At 44.3% G+C, this 18,385-nt stretch overlaps 1 protein-coding gene across 1 annotated transcript in view; it reads right to left on the reverse strand.

Annotated features, from left to right (window-relative positions):
* PIAS1 (protein inhibitor of activated STAT 1) overlaps window positions 1-18,385 on the reverse strand; it is a 53,947-nt gene that overhangs the window by 15,929 nt on the left and 19,633 nt on the right. Inside the window, exon 2 of the mRNA XM_075273157.1 lies at window positions 17,716-18,160. Coding sequence (XP_075129258.1) covers window positions 17,716-18,160 — 445 coding nt within the window. The remainder of the gene's footprint in view (window positions 1-17,715; window positions 18,161-18,385) is intronic.

Here is an 18,385-nt window from a genome sequence, read left to right on the forward strand (position 1 = left end):
TTTAGGTAACTGCTTTTTAATGCGTATAAGTTTCTGTTCGGGGGGCTCTCAAGAGGACTCCCTGAATGCAGATGTGAACTGGGCCTTACTCAAGTAATAGAAGCAGCAATGCAGCCCCCTTTGCTGTATAGTGGTGGTTTTGGGGAACTACAGCTCCGCTTTCATTACTTAAAGGAATCCCAGCATTAAAACTCATTTTTTGCTGCCTAACACGTAGGCATAGCCTTAAGAAAGGCTATTCTTCTCCGCGCCACCATTCAGTATATAATCTGTTTTTCTTCAGTATGCAAATGAGTTCTCTCGCAGCACTGGAGGCGGGCCCCACCACTCAAACAGCACTAGGGGCGTCCCCAATTCTGCAAGAGAACTCTCCAGCGCCGCCTCCATCTTCTTCAGGAACGGGTCTTCTTCCGGCAGAGGCCTCAAACTTCTAGGCCTCGGGCAAAGCAGACAGCGCATGCCCGCCAGCCACAAGAAAATGGCCGCTTACACAGTATTGTAAGCGGCCATTTTCTTGAGGCCAGCAGGCATGTGCAGTCGGCTGCCTGAAGCCTAGACGTTTGAAGCCTCCGCCGGAAGAAGATCCATTCCTGAAGAAGATGGAGGCGGCGCTGGAGAGTTCTCTTGCAGAATTGGGGACGCCCCTAGTGCTGTTTGAGTGGTGGGGCCCGCCTCCAGTGCTGCGCGAGAACTCATTTGCATACCGACAAAAAAAAAACGTATTATATATCGAACTGTGGCACAGAGAAGACATCTACAGGTAGGAGAAGAATAGCCTCTTAAGTCTATTCCTACGTGTTAAGCATAAAAAAAAAAATTAAATAGAAAAAAGTTTTAATGATAGGATCTCTTTAAATAAGAGCAGCCTCCAACATTGCACAGGTTAAAAAACGTTGCAAACCAACCCGCATGGGTGTGGAATACATTTCTAAGTCCCATCAATTACTTTGGCACCTTATAGTAATAGAAGATGCATTACTGTTTAGAGAACCTGCTTGCACAGGATTTGGTAACGGCTAGTGGCAGAGATGTAACAGAGGGTTAAGGACTTTTCTTTTAAAAACAAACTATATACAGAGTTACTGGTTATAAAAGGGGTTTTCCAGCCAGATCTCATTGCCCCGAGGTGATAGTCCCTTAACTACAACACTGGAAACTGACTATCAGATTAAGGCAAGAATGGAGTTTTTACCCCCAACTTTCAACTCTCTATATTAAAGGGGTTTTCCAGCTGTATCATCAATGGTTCCCATTTCTACAAGACTATGGACAAAGCCCTACATCTTTTAATCATCCTATAACTATAGTGAAATGTTTTAGGTACATAATCTATGGCGATGAAGTAAGTGCCTACAGCTAGCCATACAGGTTTTAGCAATGTTGGCTGAACTGGACTTCAATGGGCCAAGCCAAACATCTAATGTGTATGTGGGGGGTAAAGTAAGGTGTGGACAACCAAGGCAGTGTTCACACATGATGGACAAAATTCCTGTAATAAAAGTTAAACACACTATAAAAGTATATTAAAGGGGTTTTCCAACCTTAGCCACTGATTAACTGGAGCCGTCACAGCACACACCGCATCACTAGTGTGACCTGCAGGGGATTTAAAGGGCATGTCTATTATATTCTTTATGTATTATTTTAGGTCACATACTGCTCCCAGGAAAATAAATAAATAAATAAGGCTGGAGATCCCCTTAAAGAAACCGGTTGCTTGCGGACACTTAGGTACAACAACTGTACACAGTCTGGAGGAACTCCTGGGTTTAGGTTTACATGACTTTCTTCTGAGTAATATGGTCTCCACCCAGATACCGCAATGATAATAACAGGTTAATTGTAATGTATGACTGTGAATTAGGCAAATCAGACGGTGAACCCTGCCAGGGACAAAGGCTTAGGCGTCACGCTAGGATAGTGCTAGATACATGACAAATAAGGGGATATATGGAGTGTGCCTTATGATAAATCAGAGCTTATGCACTGTATAAAGCATGGAGGACACAAGACTATGTCTAAAGAGTCCATAGTATAATAATCATTCTCTAAGTTGTTGTTTTTCCCCCTCAGTTTATCATCCATCCACCAGAGAGGTGATAATGAAAATTCAGAACCTCTGGTCTTACTCCCTCAAAGTAGTAACTTTCTACAATGGAAAAGACCTTAATGATATTTTGCCCTAAAAATGAGTATTTACAAGCAAACACCAACCATTAGATATCCTGAAGATTCGTAATATTCTGCAAAACCCAATTGTGTTGAACTGAAAAATCTACAAATGCACCATTGGTGAAAGGCATCAAACTGATGCATATGGACACTGATGTTTCAGACGGGGCAGATTTATACTGTAGTTTAGTTAGTGATGGGGCATATCGACACTCTCCTTCTAATGTGTGCTACAGACAAAACCGGGCTGTATAGTTTATATGCCAAAAGCAATGGCAGATTCCAGTTTTTTCACAATTCAACTCAGACCCCTTCAGAAATGGCCCAGCCATGGTCAGACTGGAGCTGTACAATGGAAATGCGCCAGGGATTGAATTCCAATGACCGTAAATATGTAACGCTATTCATCTAATTCTACAATATTCATTGTATAATATTTTATTTTGAAGCCAGAGTCAGGATGAAAGAAGATGCACCGCCCTGTATATACATCACACGCTTCACATCACCACTATATAGGGTGCGCCATGAGGTCCTGCCCTAGAAACAAGCCACAAAATAGTGAAGCCCATCTTCTTGCTGATACTTTATGCTCAGCACACCAGGTATTAAGCAGAAATCTGAGCCTTAGGCATCCCAAGCTACAGAGAAGAAGATGGGCACTAGCCAAAAATTTTCAATTTCCATGGTGACTAACCAAATGCCATTTGCATAGTCTTGGCTCTCTGTCTATGTATAATAATTGCTTAGCCTTCATGGATTTTTCATGTCTTATGTTAAATGTATACCTCATTCTGTATATGGCTCGTGGAACAAAGTTTCCAGTCATATTAACTGTATGTGAGGTTTAATATGGTTTAGCCTGGACAATCTCCTTAAACCGCAACTACTAGAGATGAGCGAACAGTGTTCTATCGAACACATGTTCGATCGGATATCAGGGTGTTCGCCATGTTCGAATCGAATCGAACACCACGTGGTAAAGTGCGCCAAAATTCGATTCCCCTCCCACCTTCCCTGGCGCCTTTTTTGCACCAATAACAGCGCAGGGGAGGTGGGACAGGAACTACGACACTGGGGGCATTGAAAAAAATTGGAAAAAGTCATTGGCTGCCGAAATCAGGTGACCTCCATTTTAGACGAATAGTGGATTTCAAATCCGGGTCATATGAGAATGTGAACTTTGTGACTATGAGACAGGGATAGCTGTACAGGCAGGGATAGCTAGGGATAACCTTTATTTAGGGGGGAATGTTATTAAAAATAACTTTTTGGGGCTCTATCGGGTGTGTAATTGTGATTTTTGTGAGATAAACTTTTTCCCATAGGGATGCATTGGCCAGCGCTGATTGGCCGAATTCCGTACTCTGGCCAATCAGCGCTGGCCAATGCATTCTATTAGCTTGATGAAGCAGAGTGTGCACAAGGGTTCAAGCGCACCCTCGGCTCTGATGTAGCAGAGCCGAGGCTGCACAAGGGTTCAAGCGCACCCTCGGCTCTGATGTAGGAGAGCCGAGGGTGCACTTGAACCCTTGTGCACCCTCAGCTCTGCTACATCAGAGCCGAGGGTGCGCTTGAACCCTTCTGCACACTCTGCTTCATCAAGCTAATAGAATGCATTGGCCAGCGCTGATTGGCCAATGTATTCTATTAGCCTGATGAAGTAGAGCTGAATGTGTGTGCTAAGCACACACATTCAGCTCTACTTCATCGGGCTAATAGAATGCATTGGCCAGCGCTGATTGGCCAGAGTACGGAACTCGACCAATCAGCGCTGGCTCTGCTGGAGGAGGCGGAGTCTAAGATCGCTCCACACCAGTCTCCATTCAGGTCCGACCTTAGACTCCGCCTCCTCCGGCAGAGCCAGCGCTGATTGGCCGAAGGCTGGCCAATGCATTCCTATGCGAATGCAGAGACTTAGCAGTGCTGAGTCAGTTTTGCTCAACTACACATCTGATGCACACTCGGCACTGCTACATCAGATGTAGCAATCTGATGTAGCAGAGCCGAGGGTGCACTAGAACCCCTGTGCAAACTCAGTTCACACTAATAGAATGCATTGGCCAGCGCTGATTGGCCAATGCATTCTATTAGCCCGATGAAGTAGAGCTGAATGTGTGTGCTAAGCACACTCATTCAGCACTGCTTCATCACGCCAATACAATGCATTAGCCAGTGCTGATTGGCCAGAGTACGGAATTCGGCCAATCAGCGCTGGCTCTGCTGGAGGAGGCGGAGTCTAAGGTCGGACCTGAATGGAGACTGGTGTGGAGCGATCTTAGACTCCGCCTCCTCCAGCAGAGCCAGCGCTGATTGGTCGAGTTCCGTACTCTGGCCAATCAGCGCTGGCCAATGCATTCTATTAGCCCGATGAAGTAGAGCTGAATGTGTGTGCTTAGCACACACATTCAGCTCTACTTCATCAGGCTAATAGAATACATTGGCCAATCAGCGCTGGCCAATGCATTCTATTAGCTTGATGAAGCAGAGTGTGCACAAGGGTTCAAGCGCACCCTCGGCTCTGATGTAGCAGAGCCGAGGCTGCACAAGGGTTCAAGTGCACCCTCGGCTCTCCTACATCAGAGCCGAGGGTGCGCTTGAACCCTTGTGCAGCCTCGGCTCTGCTACATCAGAGCCGAGGGTGCGCTTGAACCCTTGTGCACACTCTGCTTCATCAAGCTAATAGAATGCATTGGCCAGCACTGATTGGCCAGAGTACGGAATTCGGCCAATCAGCGCTGGCCAATGCATTCTATTAGCCCGATGAAGTAGAGCTGAATGTGTGTGCTAAGCACACACATTCAGCACTGCTTCATCACGCCAATACAATGCATTAGCCAGTGCTGATTGGCCAGAGTACGGAATTCGGCCAATCAGCGCTGGCTCTGCTGGAGGAGGCGGAGTCTAAGATCGCTCCACACCAGTCTCCATTCAGGTCCGACCTTAGACTCCGCCTCCTCCAGCAGAGCCAGCGCTGATTGGCCGAATTCCGTACTCTGGCCAATCAGCACTGGCTAATGCATTGTATTGGCTTGATGAAGCAGTGCTGAATGTGTGTGCTTAGCACACACATTCAGCTCTACTTCATCGGGCTAATAGAATGCATTGGCCAATCAGCGCTGGCCAATGCATTCTATTAGTGTGAACTGAGTTTGCACAGGGGTTCTAGTGCACCCTCGGCTCTGCTACATCAGATTGCTACATCTGATGTAGCAGTGCCGAGTGTGCATCAGATGTGTAGTTGAGCAAAACTGACTCAGCACTGCTAAGTCTGCATTCGCATAGGAATGCATTGGCCAGCCTTCGGCCAATCAGCGCTGGCTCTGCCGGAGGAGGCGGAGTCTAAGGTCGGACCTGAATGGAGACTGGTGTGGAGCGATCTTAGACTCCGCCTCCTCCAGCAGAGCCAGCGCTGATTGGCCGAATTCCGTACTCTGGCCAATCAGCACTGGCTAATGCATTGTATTGGCTTGATGAAGCAGTGCTGAATGTGTGTGCTTAGCACACACATTCAGCTCTACTTCATCGGGCTAATAGAATGCATTGGCCAGCGCTGATTGGCCGAATTCCGTACTCTGGCCAATCAGCACTGGCTAATGCATTGTATTGGCTTGATGAAGCAGTGCTGAATGTGTGTGCTTAGCACACACATTCAGCTCTACTTCATCGGGCTAATAGAATGCATTGGCCAATCAGCGCTGGCCAATGCATTCTATTAGCGTGAACTGAGTTTGCACAGGGGTTCTAGTGCACCCTCGGCTCTGCTACATCAGATTGCTACATCTGATGTAGCAGTGCCGAGTGTGCATCAGATGTGTAGTTGAGCAAAACTGACTCAGCACTGCTAAGTCTGCATTCGCATAGGAATGCATTGGCCAGCCTTCGGCCAATCAGCGCTGGCTCTGCCGGAGGAGGCGGAGTCTAAGGTCGGACCTGAATGGAGACTGGTGTGGAGCTATCTTAGACTCCGCCTCCTCCAGCAGAGCCAGCGCTGATTGGTCGAGTTCCGTACTCTGGCCAATCAGCACTGGCCAATGCATTTCTATGGGGAAAAGTTAGCTTGCGAAAATCGCAAACTGACAGGGATTTCCATGAAATAAAGTGACTTTTATGCCCCCAGACATGCTTCCCCTGCTGTCCCAGTGTCATTCCAGGGTGTTGGTATCATTTCCTGGGGTGTCATAGTGGACTTGGTGACCCTCCAGACACGAATTTGGGTTTCCCCCTTAACGAGTTTATGTTCCCCATAGACTATAATGGGGTTCGAAACCCATTCGAACACTCGAACAGTGAGCGGCTGTTCGAATCGAATTTCGAACCTCGAACATTTTAGTGTTCGCTCATCTCTAGCAACTACATTTTCAGACAAGTTTTGATTTTCGAGCCTGATTTGTGTCATTAATAAAAAATATGTTATATACTTTAACAAGTTTTGGCTCCTTTGAGTGAATCCTGCGAGACTTTAGGCTTTCCTTTGCTTCCCTATTGAGAGCTGTCCTCAGCGTCTCACTATGTGAAATGGAGAAAAGAAGGATGGGGAGGGTCACTTCCATTGGCAAGATCTCGGTTGGTGACAAAACAGGAGAATCTCATTTTCATGTGTTACTAAGCAGGGTTCCTCTTTCATACGAAACCAAAAGCGCTTGTCTACATTTTATAATGCCTGAGATATAGCCATTTGAAGGGACTCTCCCCCACGCACAATTACTCTTCCCTTCATACAGCATGAGAAGCAAAGGACAGCTCTCAATAGAAAAGCAAGGTAAACATTACAGGATTTCACAGAAAGGAGCCAAAAATTGTTAAAAGTATATTGCAAAATTTGCTAGTGGCACAAATACTGCCAGAAAATCAAAAGTTGTCTGAAACCTTAGGCTCAGTTCACATCTGCGCTTGCCACTCCATACAGGGATTCTGTTCCCCCTCGGCATGAAAAATGCGGACGGAAAACCAAGCAGTGCTTTTCTCTCCACATTTCTTTGCTCTCTTTGGGCACAAACTGAACGGAAACCACATGGACCTGGTTACAGTCTATGGGGTCTGCGAGTTTCCTAAGGTAACCACTTTTTTATGTGTATTAGGTTTCCGTTCGAGGGGTCCCCAAGCGCCCCCGTGCACAGATGTGAACCAAACCTTAGTTATTCTTTAACAAATACTGCAATATTCTTCTTTGGGCGTATTCACACATCAGTGCTTTGGTCAGTGATTTGCATCAGCGACAGTGTATGAAGACTACATAGAAACTAAAGATTTGTACTTGTTCTGAGTTTTCAGCTCACCGATAAAAAAACACTAATGTGTTAATAAGACAGTACAGATAAACAGACCAAGACCCTCAGAATACATATCCTCCATGAGCCCACTCATTTCATGTAGGGAGTCCAGGCTGAAAAACAGACAAGATAAGGACCTGCTCTGGAGATTTGCCCCAGGCTCAACCTCCCCTACAAGGACCCTTGATAATACATCAATTTGTATGGGACCATAGATACCGTATATACTCGAGTAGAAGCCTAGTTTTTCAACACAGTCTATGACCAGCTGCAATTGTGATGAATTTTTTGAAGCTTTAAAAAAGAAAAATAAAATAAAAGTTCTAAATCCCTCCCTTCCCTAGAATACATATAACAGTAGAAAATGACTGTGATACACATACACATTAGGTATCCCTGTGTCTGACAGTGCCCGGTCTACTGAATATAGGGGATCTGCAGTGCTCCTGTTCCATCAGGAAGGGGTTAATAGGAGCACTGCAGATACCCTATAGTCAGCCAGGCTGAATTCCAACTGGGGGAAAAAAAACCCAGTCCTCAAGCTCAGGGAAGGGGCAGACAGACAACCAAAACACCCCCCCCCCCCCAGCAACTACTGCACGCAATAACTCCGACCATTTTAATTTTTGAAGTTTCCAGTAGCTGCTGCATTTCCCCCCTCGGCTTATACTCGAGTCAATAAGTTTTCCCAGTTTTTTGTGGTAAAATTAGGGGCCTCAGCTTATATTCAGGTCGGCTTATACTCGAGTATATACGGTAATAATGACTCCGTGTGCTCACCATTAAAAACACTGCTATCACACTGACAAAGTACATTAGTGTGCATGGCACCCGAGAAGAACATAGGCCTGGATTATGAATGCACCCAGTGACCATAGGGCACGATATCATGATCAGTCCAATGGCACAGTATACTTTGCACCTGACAGGGAAATCTTAAATTCACATTAACTCAGAACATTAGTATAACCATGTAAAATACACGAGACCATGACAATATGTTTGTTTCCCATATAACACATAAGGTTACGTCACTACAAAGATGCCAAGGAAGTTTCTGGGGAAAACAAAAAAACAAAAAAAAATCCCATTTGCAGTAATAGTAATTTCGCACTGCTTTTATAAACTGCTTATGGTACAATCCTTGGATTTAAAAAAAAAAAAAAAAACATACAAAAAATCCCCAAAACCACACAAACCTTACATGTGATTGTGAAAACCCCACCATATTGTACTGTACTTTGTAGTAGATGTTCGATGCTGAAAAGCATCAAAATTCCACCACAAATCTGCAACATCTGAACGTTGCCCAACAGGTCAGTCAGGTTTGCTTTCTTGTATTTAGGCGACCAGCACATGACTGCATGCGGGTCGCCAGGCTATGAACTGAAGTCAGTGAGCACGGGACGCAAAACAAACAGGACCAGTCCTAAGTTTTGTTCATACATAGGGCAGTGCAAATACAGTCGTCTATATACGAGGCCTTAAACCCTAACCAAAAAAAGTCACACTTCTAGTAAGCCACTGAATTCGCCAGAATATTTAATAGCATTTAATCTCTTGTTATACAGCCGTTAAATCTAATAACCAGCATGTGTGACTCCTCCAAGAGCCTAAAGCTGGCGTCTCACAGGCTCTGGGGAGCCACAGGTTAGACAACATTGCAGTTTTATATATGAATGTGACATGCTGAAGTTTACATGTTCACTAGAATAGTGAATTTATGTATCATGTCACACTAGGCTCACACCTGACAATAGACTCATAAGGAGCTCAGGGACACCACTGACTAGAATGGGGTCCATCCTTTTTAACTAAAATCGCCTGAAAAAAAAAAAAAAAAAAAAAAAAAAAAAAAAAAGTCGAACTTGAAGGAATCCTGAAGTATCTGTGCCACAGACTCCAGTGTAGCTGTAAACGTAAGTTTGGATAGAAACCAGACAGCTTTGATCACTTCTTGCCTATGCCTTGAGGAGTCCACCGCTCCAGTAGACTCTAGTACTGCAATCTTGGGTGACAGTCTTATGGTTTCAGTCCATAACCTGAAGCCAGAGCCTGAGCGTACTCCTGTACAGAAGAGGTGGACAAAGTCATCATTCAATACAACAGTGTTCTAGTTCACCTATAGATTGTCTGATGACCGCTTTGTACATTTCATGGTTGACTATACAGTAACCATTGCTTTTTTACCTCATGAAAACTTCCACACTTGCATAGACGAACTGGCAGATCCCATGTAAAAGGAACACTAGACAGAATGGTCCACAAGAAATAAAACCCCAGCCATTAATCCTGTCATCTGCTCTTTTGCCATCGGTTCTATTTATCTCATATTATTAATCTGAGAAGTCGTCTGTTCAGGAGCTCCATCATGTCCAGCTTCCTCTTCCTCATAGTCTTGTGACAGGATGCAAGACAACTGGCTGCAGCAGGAGCCTGCCCAACTCGGCCATCTTTTATCCTACCATAGATAAAGCAAAGCCCCATCCCTCTAGTCAGAGACTGAACGGATTAACCCCGTGTTCTCTGCAGGATTTCTACGACACTAAGATCATGTATTAGATGCTGCAAATCTGACAAACAAATGTATCACCTGTTCATTTAGCAATCACTTCTAGTTTTAGGGCCTGTTCAGACAGCCGAAAGTGAAGAGGAATTGAGGCAGACTTCCGCCACAACCCCAGACCAATGGGGATAGTCAGACTGACAGTCTGGTAAGCTGCCGACCCCATGGCTAGATTGAGCAGGGTGCTTAATTTTTTTACTTTTTCAGGGTCCTACTTCGATCTGTCTCCCATGGCAGATATCTAGAGTGTAGAACAAAGCCTAAACAGGAGAGAAAACACACCCCAAGTACTATTCCGCTCACTGACATACAAATAAAACGCCGTCATTACCGTGATAATGGTTTTCATGCTCACAGACTCTAAGGCTCTAGCTGCTTCCCCAACAGCAAAGAAAACTGATATCACCCCCCTGCTTAAAGTATACCCTGAGAATATCCATCTAGAATGGTTGTACGAGAGCTTAATACTAAAGAACTTTGTCATAAGTGGCCACTGAGAGCAACACTTCAGCTCTGCAGAAAACAATCAATAGCAGACAGGGCTATAAATAGCAAGGCTTGGCTATAAAGTGTGCGCTCCATCTTCACAGGACCCTCCCCAGGTCATAACCACAGCACTGAAGGAGCAGAAATGCCCGAGTGCGGATACCCCTGCCAGCATTTACATCAATACTCCAGAACTTCCCTAAAAACACAGAGATCGCCCTATATAGTATCTGCAGTCATAACCACTAGAATATACTGTATGTTCAGCAGGTTAAATATTCATGTTCATTAGCTCTGCCGAGAGACCGGGACAGCACTTGAGGGATTAAGGGAGGAAGAGAGTGTGTGTGTGTGTGTGTGTGTGTGTGTGTGTGTGTGTGTGTGTGTGTGTGTGTGTGTGTGTGTGTGTGTTTCTATACAGCTCATTTACTTGCAGACAAGGAAATAAAAAAAATATATATATATATATATATATATATATATATATATATATATATATATATATATATATATATATATATATATTTACACACACACACAAAAATAGTAAAAGTAGAGAACCCAAAACATAAAAATACTAGCTCAGGATGGTTTACAACAGACTCAGGATGGATATGATAAAGGGTTTTGCAGGTAAAGAAAAAAAAAAATCTGGTGCAAAACACTTTGGGAAAAGAAAAATCTTAGTGCAAAGTGTACAAGTCATTTTAGGTCTCAGGGCTCGTTCACATCTGCGCCCGGGTCTCCATTCTGCAGGTTTCAGTTTCCTTCCCAAAATTGGACAGGAGACGGAAACCTGCAGTCATTTTTCAAACCTATTCATTTGAATGGGTTTGAAAAGTGTCCGGCCGTGAGCGCCGGTGAGCATTTTATGCTCTCCGCGGCGAAAGTGTTTTTTTTTTTTTTTTACCGGACATAAAGTCAGACATGAAGTACTCTGTGTCCAGTTTAAAAAAAAAAACTTTTCGCCATGGAGAGCATAAAGCGCTCACCGGCACTCACAGCCGAACTCGGCATGACATGTTTCAGTCTTCTGCATGCATGCAGAAGATGGAAACTTGATAACTGAGACCCAAACGCTGGAGTGAACCCAGCGTCAGATTTTCACATTTCAGCCTTTGCAAATCTGCAAGGACTCCACATGTAACAGACGCCTTGCATATTCTGCAGTAGATTCAATAGAAAACCTTCACATGAAGAAGTACTCTTAAAGGGGTCTTCCCACAATGGCAAGATGTGGCTTAACTGACTGCTGGTTAGCCATCAGATTTCTGACCCTACAACTAATACAGTGCAGGAAGCTCTGGAGGTACTAGAACCCAGCTCCATGCACCTCAATGAACAGCTGATCATTGGGGATACTGGACCCCCGCTGACTTGATACTGTTGAGCCATCCTACAGACAGGGCATCAATATCTTAGTCTAGGAAAACCCCAAGTTGCAGAAATGCTGCTTTTTTTGGTTGCAGATTTTGTTGTTTTTTTCTTTTGAACCAAAGTCAGGACTGCCTTGAAAAGGAATGGGAAATATAAAAGGAAGCTTAGACGTTTCCCTTCTGTTAAAGCCACTCCTGACTTTGGAGATATATATATATATATATATATATCTATTTATGCAGCAAAATCGGCAGCAAGAACTGCTACATTTCCACAACGTGGGGCTTTAGCCTTAAGGACTAGATGGCAGTAGGTATAACGTAGAACAGCTCATGCAGATAGGATTTGACTGGTGACATTTCACAGGGTGAAGATGGGTAGAAAACCATGGACTCCTGTTCTGACTGCTTCATACATGGCTGACACCCATGGGCAGAGTTCATTTAACGGCAGATGAAAAACTAAGTATCTAATTATACAATATCAGTAATTATGTAACAAAACATTATAAAGCCGGAGTCAGGCCCGCTTCACATCTGCATCCAGGTTTCCGTTTCCACTTGACCCCCCCCCAAACGGAACCTATCCACATAAAAAAGTGGATACCTTAGGAAACCGGCGGACCCCATAGACTAATGTTTTTTTTTTTGGTTTTTTTTTTTTTAAATGTAGATTGTGAGCCCCACATAGAGCTCACAATGTACATTTTTCCCTATCAGTATGTCTTTTTGGAATATGGGATGGAAATCCATGCAAACACGGGGAGAAAATACAAACTCCTTGCAGATGGTTTTATGCCCTTGGTGGGATTTGAACACCAGGACTCCAGTGCTGCAAGGCTGCAGTGCTAACCACTGAGCCACCGTGTGGCCCCAGACTAATGGGGTTTGTGTGGTTTCCGCACACAAAAAAAATGCGGAGAGAAAAGTGCTGCCAAGGACCATGCCTCATTTGTATGTATAATCTGTGCCAAGTGGATGAGGACAGCAAGTGGGCAGTCATATTAACTAGCACCAAATGGGAAGCAAGGCCACAGCCCACTGGTGGAATAGGATTATCTAGGCAAGGATTTGGGTGATGGGAAGTAACTAGCCGGGACTTTATGTCCAAGTCCAAAAGCTCTAATGGGGGTTTGTAGCAGGGCTGTGGAGACCATAGCCCAAATCGCCAACCAACCACCACAGACTCCTTCATAAATGGCCAACGGCCAAGGAGAATCAGAAGCAGTAAAGAGATAGTGAGTGATATTAATAGCTTATTCTGAATCCACAGTTGGTGAATTTTCTGACTGCACAGCCCCGCTTTAAAGAATTATAAGAACATAGCCGCTCCCTTTCTAGCACTGCCACCCCTATGTCAGGGGCTATTCCTGGTATTACAGGTCACCCCTGTCACTTCAATGAAGCCAAGCTGCAGTACCATAAAAACAACTGTGGTGCTGGTTTAAGAAGAAACAAGTAAAGTTTCACTAATCCTAGAAACCCCCCCTAATAAAAGCATGCTCTGAACGCCAAGAATATGTATAACGCCATGTAACACAGGGATGCTAGAAATAACTTGTAAGGTAATTCTTTCCGGATGCAGAATATTATATTTCTAAAGTCTTTACATTGCTAAAGATCTTCGGTTACATAAAGACGTGATGATCAATCCTTGGTCCAGACAATGGCTAACAATAAGGATCAGCGCAGGCTCATACACAAGACTATGGAGGATCTTACAGGGTCAGAGCGTGCCGATTGGTGTAAGCTGTTGTCTTGGATACGGTGCGGTTCACCTCCCCCACACGCAGCAGCAGCAGCAGCCCTGGATCTCCTCAGCTGTCACCTTATCAGTGCAGGAATGTTCTGTCCTCGAGCTCTCTAACCTGCTATTCCCAATGCTGGAGCCGTCATACATGTGCACGGCTTATGTCCTGCCCTATATACACTATACAGCACTGTGCATGCAATGGATTCACCATAAAGACATCTGAAGGGTTTTATTCCTAAATTGGAGAGATTTATCAGAGGCAGCCAAGTGTATGTGTGTATAGCTACAGGATTTACTACCATTGTAAATGTGGACGGCAAAGCTTTAATAACACAAATAACTGAACACTCAGCAGTAAATGCATGGCTTTATAGATTGCCGTTTGTTGCTCACAAGCTTCTTACTACTTTGTGGCTTTCCCCCCCAGTTACTCTCGATACAATACATGGAAATTCCAGGTAAATGAGCCAAGGAAACCGGACTATTATCTGTATTATAAGAAGAATGGCTGGGATCAGCGGGCTAACATTTGGAATCCTTGGCTAGGCTTTACAGCCTTACGAGCCAGTATCAAAAAAATAAAATCTCCCCCTCTTTTGGAGGAGTTCCAGGTAAAATGTGTATTTATATGTATTATGTAAAGAGATTTTTGTATCTTTGGATACAGAATGTTTTTAATTAAAACTAAACAAAACTTCAACATAAACAAAGTTTTAGGCGATGTTCACACTACAATCATAGTAGTTGATCAGTTTCAGACAAATATTGAGACATAGGTTGTTTAATGAAAAGTTATACAATTTTCCAGTATATTTTCTGTATCAATTCCTCACAAATTTTCTACATCTCTGCTTGCTGTCATTCATTGTTCTTACATCTAGTGGATAAAATTCTGGCCCCCCGGTCATGGGAGTATACAGGGCCCCCCGGTCATGGGAGTATACAGGGCCCCCCGGTCATGGGAGTATACAGGGCCCCCCGGTCATGGGAGTATACAGGGCCCCCCGGTCATGGGAGTATACAGGCGAACAGTTTACTACCAGGTAAAGCAGTTGTGACTATTACAAGCTGTGTATTCGTGTGTCCATCACATGACCATGGACTGTTTTGGGGTTTTTTATCCACTGGAAGTAAGCAGAATGAATGACAGGAAGCAGAGACCTAGAAAAAAAAGTGATGAATAGACAAAACGGATATTGGAAAATTGTATAACTGTATTATAAAAATATCTGTCTCTAAATATGTTTGAAAGTGGATAACCTCTAATGTCCATTGCTATCATAGGATGACAGCACAGGATAATAACAATGGCAGAATAATGGACGTAGAGAAGGATTCGTATTGACCCCTTTAAACTTGGACGATAAAAAAAAACAAACAAAAAAAAAACCTCACACCATGAAGTAACAGATAAAAGTCTTATGTGCAGGACATTTTCTTCAGTCTTTCGCAGGTTTTGAGCCTGCAGGTCATGTCAGCCATTGCTATGTGTTCAGCTACGGATTTCCACCATTGCAGTGCAAAGGCTGAAAGGTGGGCCAGTCACACAGCAAGGTACATGTGATCGCCAAGATGGACACCAGCAAATTTCCATCCTGTATCCCTATCTCCAGGATCCCATTTAAGCTTGTAGTGTTTCAACCTATACTCTGCCTATTCTATCTTGCCCAGTTTACCAGATACAGCTAGCGGTGCCCTCAGTGTTTACAGGCTAGGTGTCACACCATTATCTAGTGGCAGGTGTCGCTGACCCCAACGCTGTTATCGGCCATATTGGTTCTCTGATTGACAGCTAATAGCTCTGAAAAAGTGCTGAGTCCTGAGAAGGGCTAAAACAGGGAGCGAGATCAGAGCCTGTGTTATCTCTATGTAAATCTCAGGCACACACAACTGCTGGCCTGAGCTGTACATTACACGGATACCAGGAAATGGAAGGGAGAGGAAACAGAAGGTGAAAGAGATTGGGAAACCCCCTTTAAATTGCTTGGCTGGGGAGTTTAGATTGATTTACTTCCTCCCAGGGTTTAATCAGCCTGGACCTGGGAGTTTTGGGCTCGTTCAGACCCCAGGTTACATGACTGCAACCTGCACAGAGTCCACCCTCCCCGTTACAGGGGTACATATCTGCATTATGGGGCTTGGCAGACTAAAGTAAAGACAGCACCCATAGCACAGATAGCTACCTGTGAAAACGGGAAAGAAGTGAAGAGGTAAAGCAACCCAGGATCCAAGTGCTAGCTCCTATAACCAGGGTCAGATCCCCCAGGGGACAAGGCTAAATAACTGATGGAGAAAGTTTAATTAAACTTCCTGTACAAACCATTTAAGGTGGCTCTGTGCAGCAATGCGGACATACATCCCGACACTCAAATGTATAGGAAAGTCTGTATGTCCCAGCAACAGCCATACAAACCTAGAAAAGCTACAGCTGACTACAGAACCCCAGATAACTATTTCCCTTACAAGTATTTTTTAGCACCCAAGTTCTAAAGAGAGACTTAAGATCACCATAGGATCCTATCTAACACAGCATAGATGCGAGAATTTGACGTTTCCCATTCATCGTCTCAAAATCTGTCTCCCATTCACTCCAATGGGAGTTTCAGACAGATTGTGCCTAAAGAACAAGCCGGATGCTTTCTTAAGCTAGCTGGGGGAGGGGGGAGTCTTCCTCTGAATCCCACTGAAATAAATGGGAGGCAGATTTCACTTTATCAGCGGTTTACCCCTCTTTATGGTCATTTACGCCCCTTGTAAAAAACCACACCCATTTTAGAGTATGTGTTGGGCAAACCTTGCAAGATATTTGGGCTGAAAACGTCCGTACTAAAACTGCTACTATACTTTGGGGTCTCTTCAGAACCCAGAATCTAAGTATTGGAGGCTCATGTGAAGTGAGCAAACCCAAAACGGTGCTACTCCCCTACCCTGTGCAGGGTCCAAGGAAGGGAAGTAACTATAATGTTTGCTCACCTCCTATGTAACCTGACTAGAATTTCCAAATATGGGGGAAACACGGTGGCTCAGTGGTTAGTACTGTAGCCCTGCAGTGCTGGAGTTCTGGGTTTGAATCCCACCAGGATCATCATCTGCAAGGAGTTTGTATGTTCTCCCCGTGTTTGTGTGGATTTCCTCCCATTCTACAAAGACATACTGATAGGGGAAAAAAAAAGTACATTGTGAGGGAAAAAGTACATTGTGATCCCTATATGGGGCTCAATCTACATTTACAAAAAAATAAAAAATAAAAATTCTAAAAAAAAAAAAAAAAAAAAAAAAAAAACCTATCGCAATTGTCATTTTGTCTGCAATCACACACAGAAAATGTGAAAATGGTACCAGAAAAAAAATCATCAAGAAATCAAATACACATACAACAATGCCAACTGGCCAAAAGCCAAAGGTAGATTGGGCTCTCACTCAGAGGGATTTGACATTACGGTCACTTATGTCCGTCAGATCACTGGGCATTCCAAGGGATAGACCCTCAGTGATCAGGAGTAGGCCCGCATGACCCCCATGTGAATGAACGCTCAGCACACCATTTACTTCTCTGGGGATTTTGGACATTACAGTCCAGGTGCACTGGCACTTCATTCACACTCAGGACACAAAAGGGCTTTAGGGTGCCCCCTATTCTGCTGATCACTGGGCATCCCAGTGGTCAGACCCCCAGCGATCTGACACACATCTATACTGCGAGCAGGGAATAATTATAACAAAACCCCTTTAAGATCAAACATACACATCAAAAGTCAGCAAAACCAGCAGGAAGGAAGCATCATGCACCTTTGTTCTGCCAATAAATAAACCACCACCAGCTTTCCAGTATCAGGCTACTCCCTACTCCCATTGACAACACATGCACACTAAGCCAAAATGAGTGCACACTTGTACAAGGGAAAGTCAGGAGAAACAGCTTTCGTAAAGCTACCATTAGATTCCACTTCTGAATAATCCATCTAGACTGAGACCGTGCCCAGCAGGACTCTCAGCTCCCCCAAGGATACCCAATTACACAAGTGTAGAAGAAGTCCTTATCCAAAATGCACTTGTCCCATGTGAACAGTATGACAAGCACACACTTACCTAAACTTGTGGGCTTTATGAGTTCATCCAGCAGGTCGTAAAAGGGCAGTTTCTGCAGCTTGATGTCTGGATGGACAGGGTGTAGGTTGGATGTGAGGTGTGGGAGATCCAGTTCATGTTTGGGCCCAAGAAGGGAGACTGGAAGTAATGGGGAAGAAGCAGGGTGACTGTCATATGAAAGCTGAGGAATGGAGGATGGAGACAGGTTGGCTGGCATGGTGCTGGAGTGCACGCTGGGTAAAGAAAAGTCTGCAGGTGTGAGAATCTTTAGTGGAAATCTCCGCCGGTACAGCTCCTTGATTTTCATTTGTACAGCTGGACTGCAGCCGGCCTTTAACAAGTGCAGAGCTTTGGTCAAGAGTTCGTGTTTGCGACCGTGCTTGTTGCGTCCTGCGTATCCTAGAAGTACTTGCAGCTCAGAGACACGAAGGCTCATAACCATTTGCTAGAACAGGGAGACAAAAGTGGCAGTTAATTTCATGAAGAGTAAATCACACACAAATCTGCAAAAATACAGAAAAAAAAAAAAAAAACACACCACAAAACATACAATAAAGGCCGTCTGGTTTTATATAAAAAAATAGGTAGATTTTGGCGCTTTTCAAAGGGCAGTTCCTGAATTATAACAGGACTCTGCTGTTTTTGCTGTGGCATCTGCACTGCAAGCTTT

This window comes from Leptodactylus fuscus, chromosome 5 (genome assembly GCF_031893055.1).
Source record: "Leptodactylus fuscus isolate aLepFus1 chromosome 5, aLepFus1.hap2, whole genome shotgun sequence".
NCBI lineage: Eukaryota > Metazoa > Chordata > Amphibia > Anura > Leptodactylidae > Leptodactylus > Leptodactylus fuscus.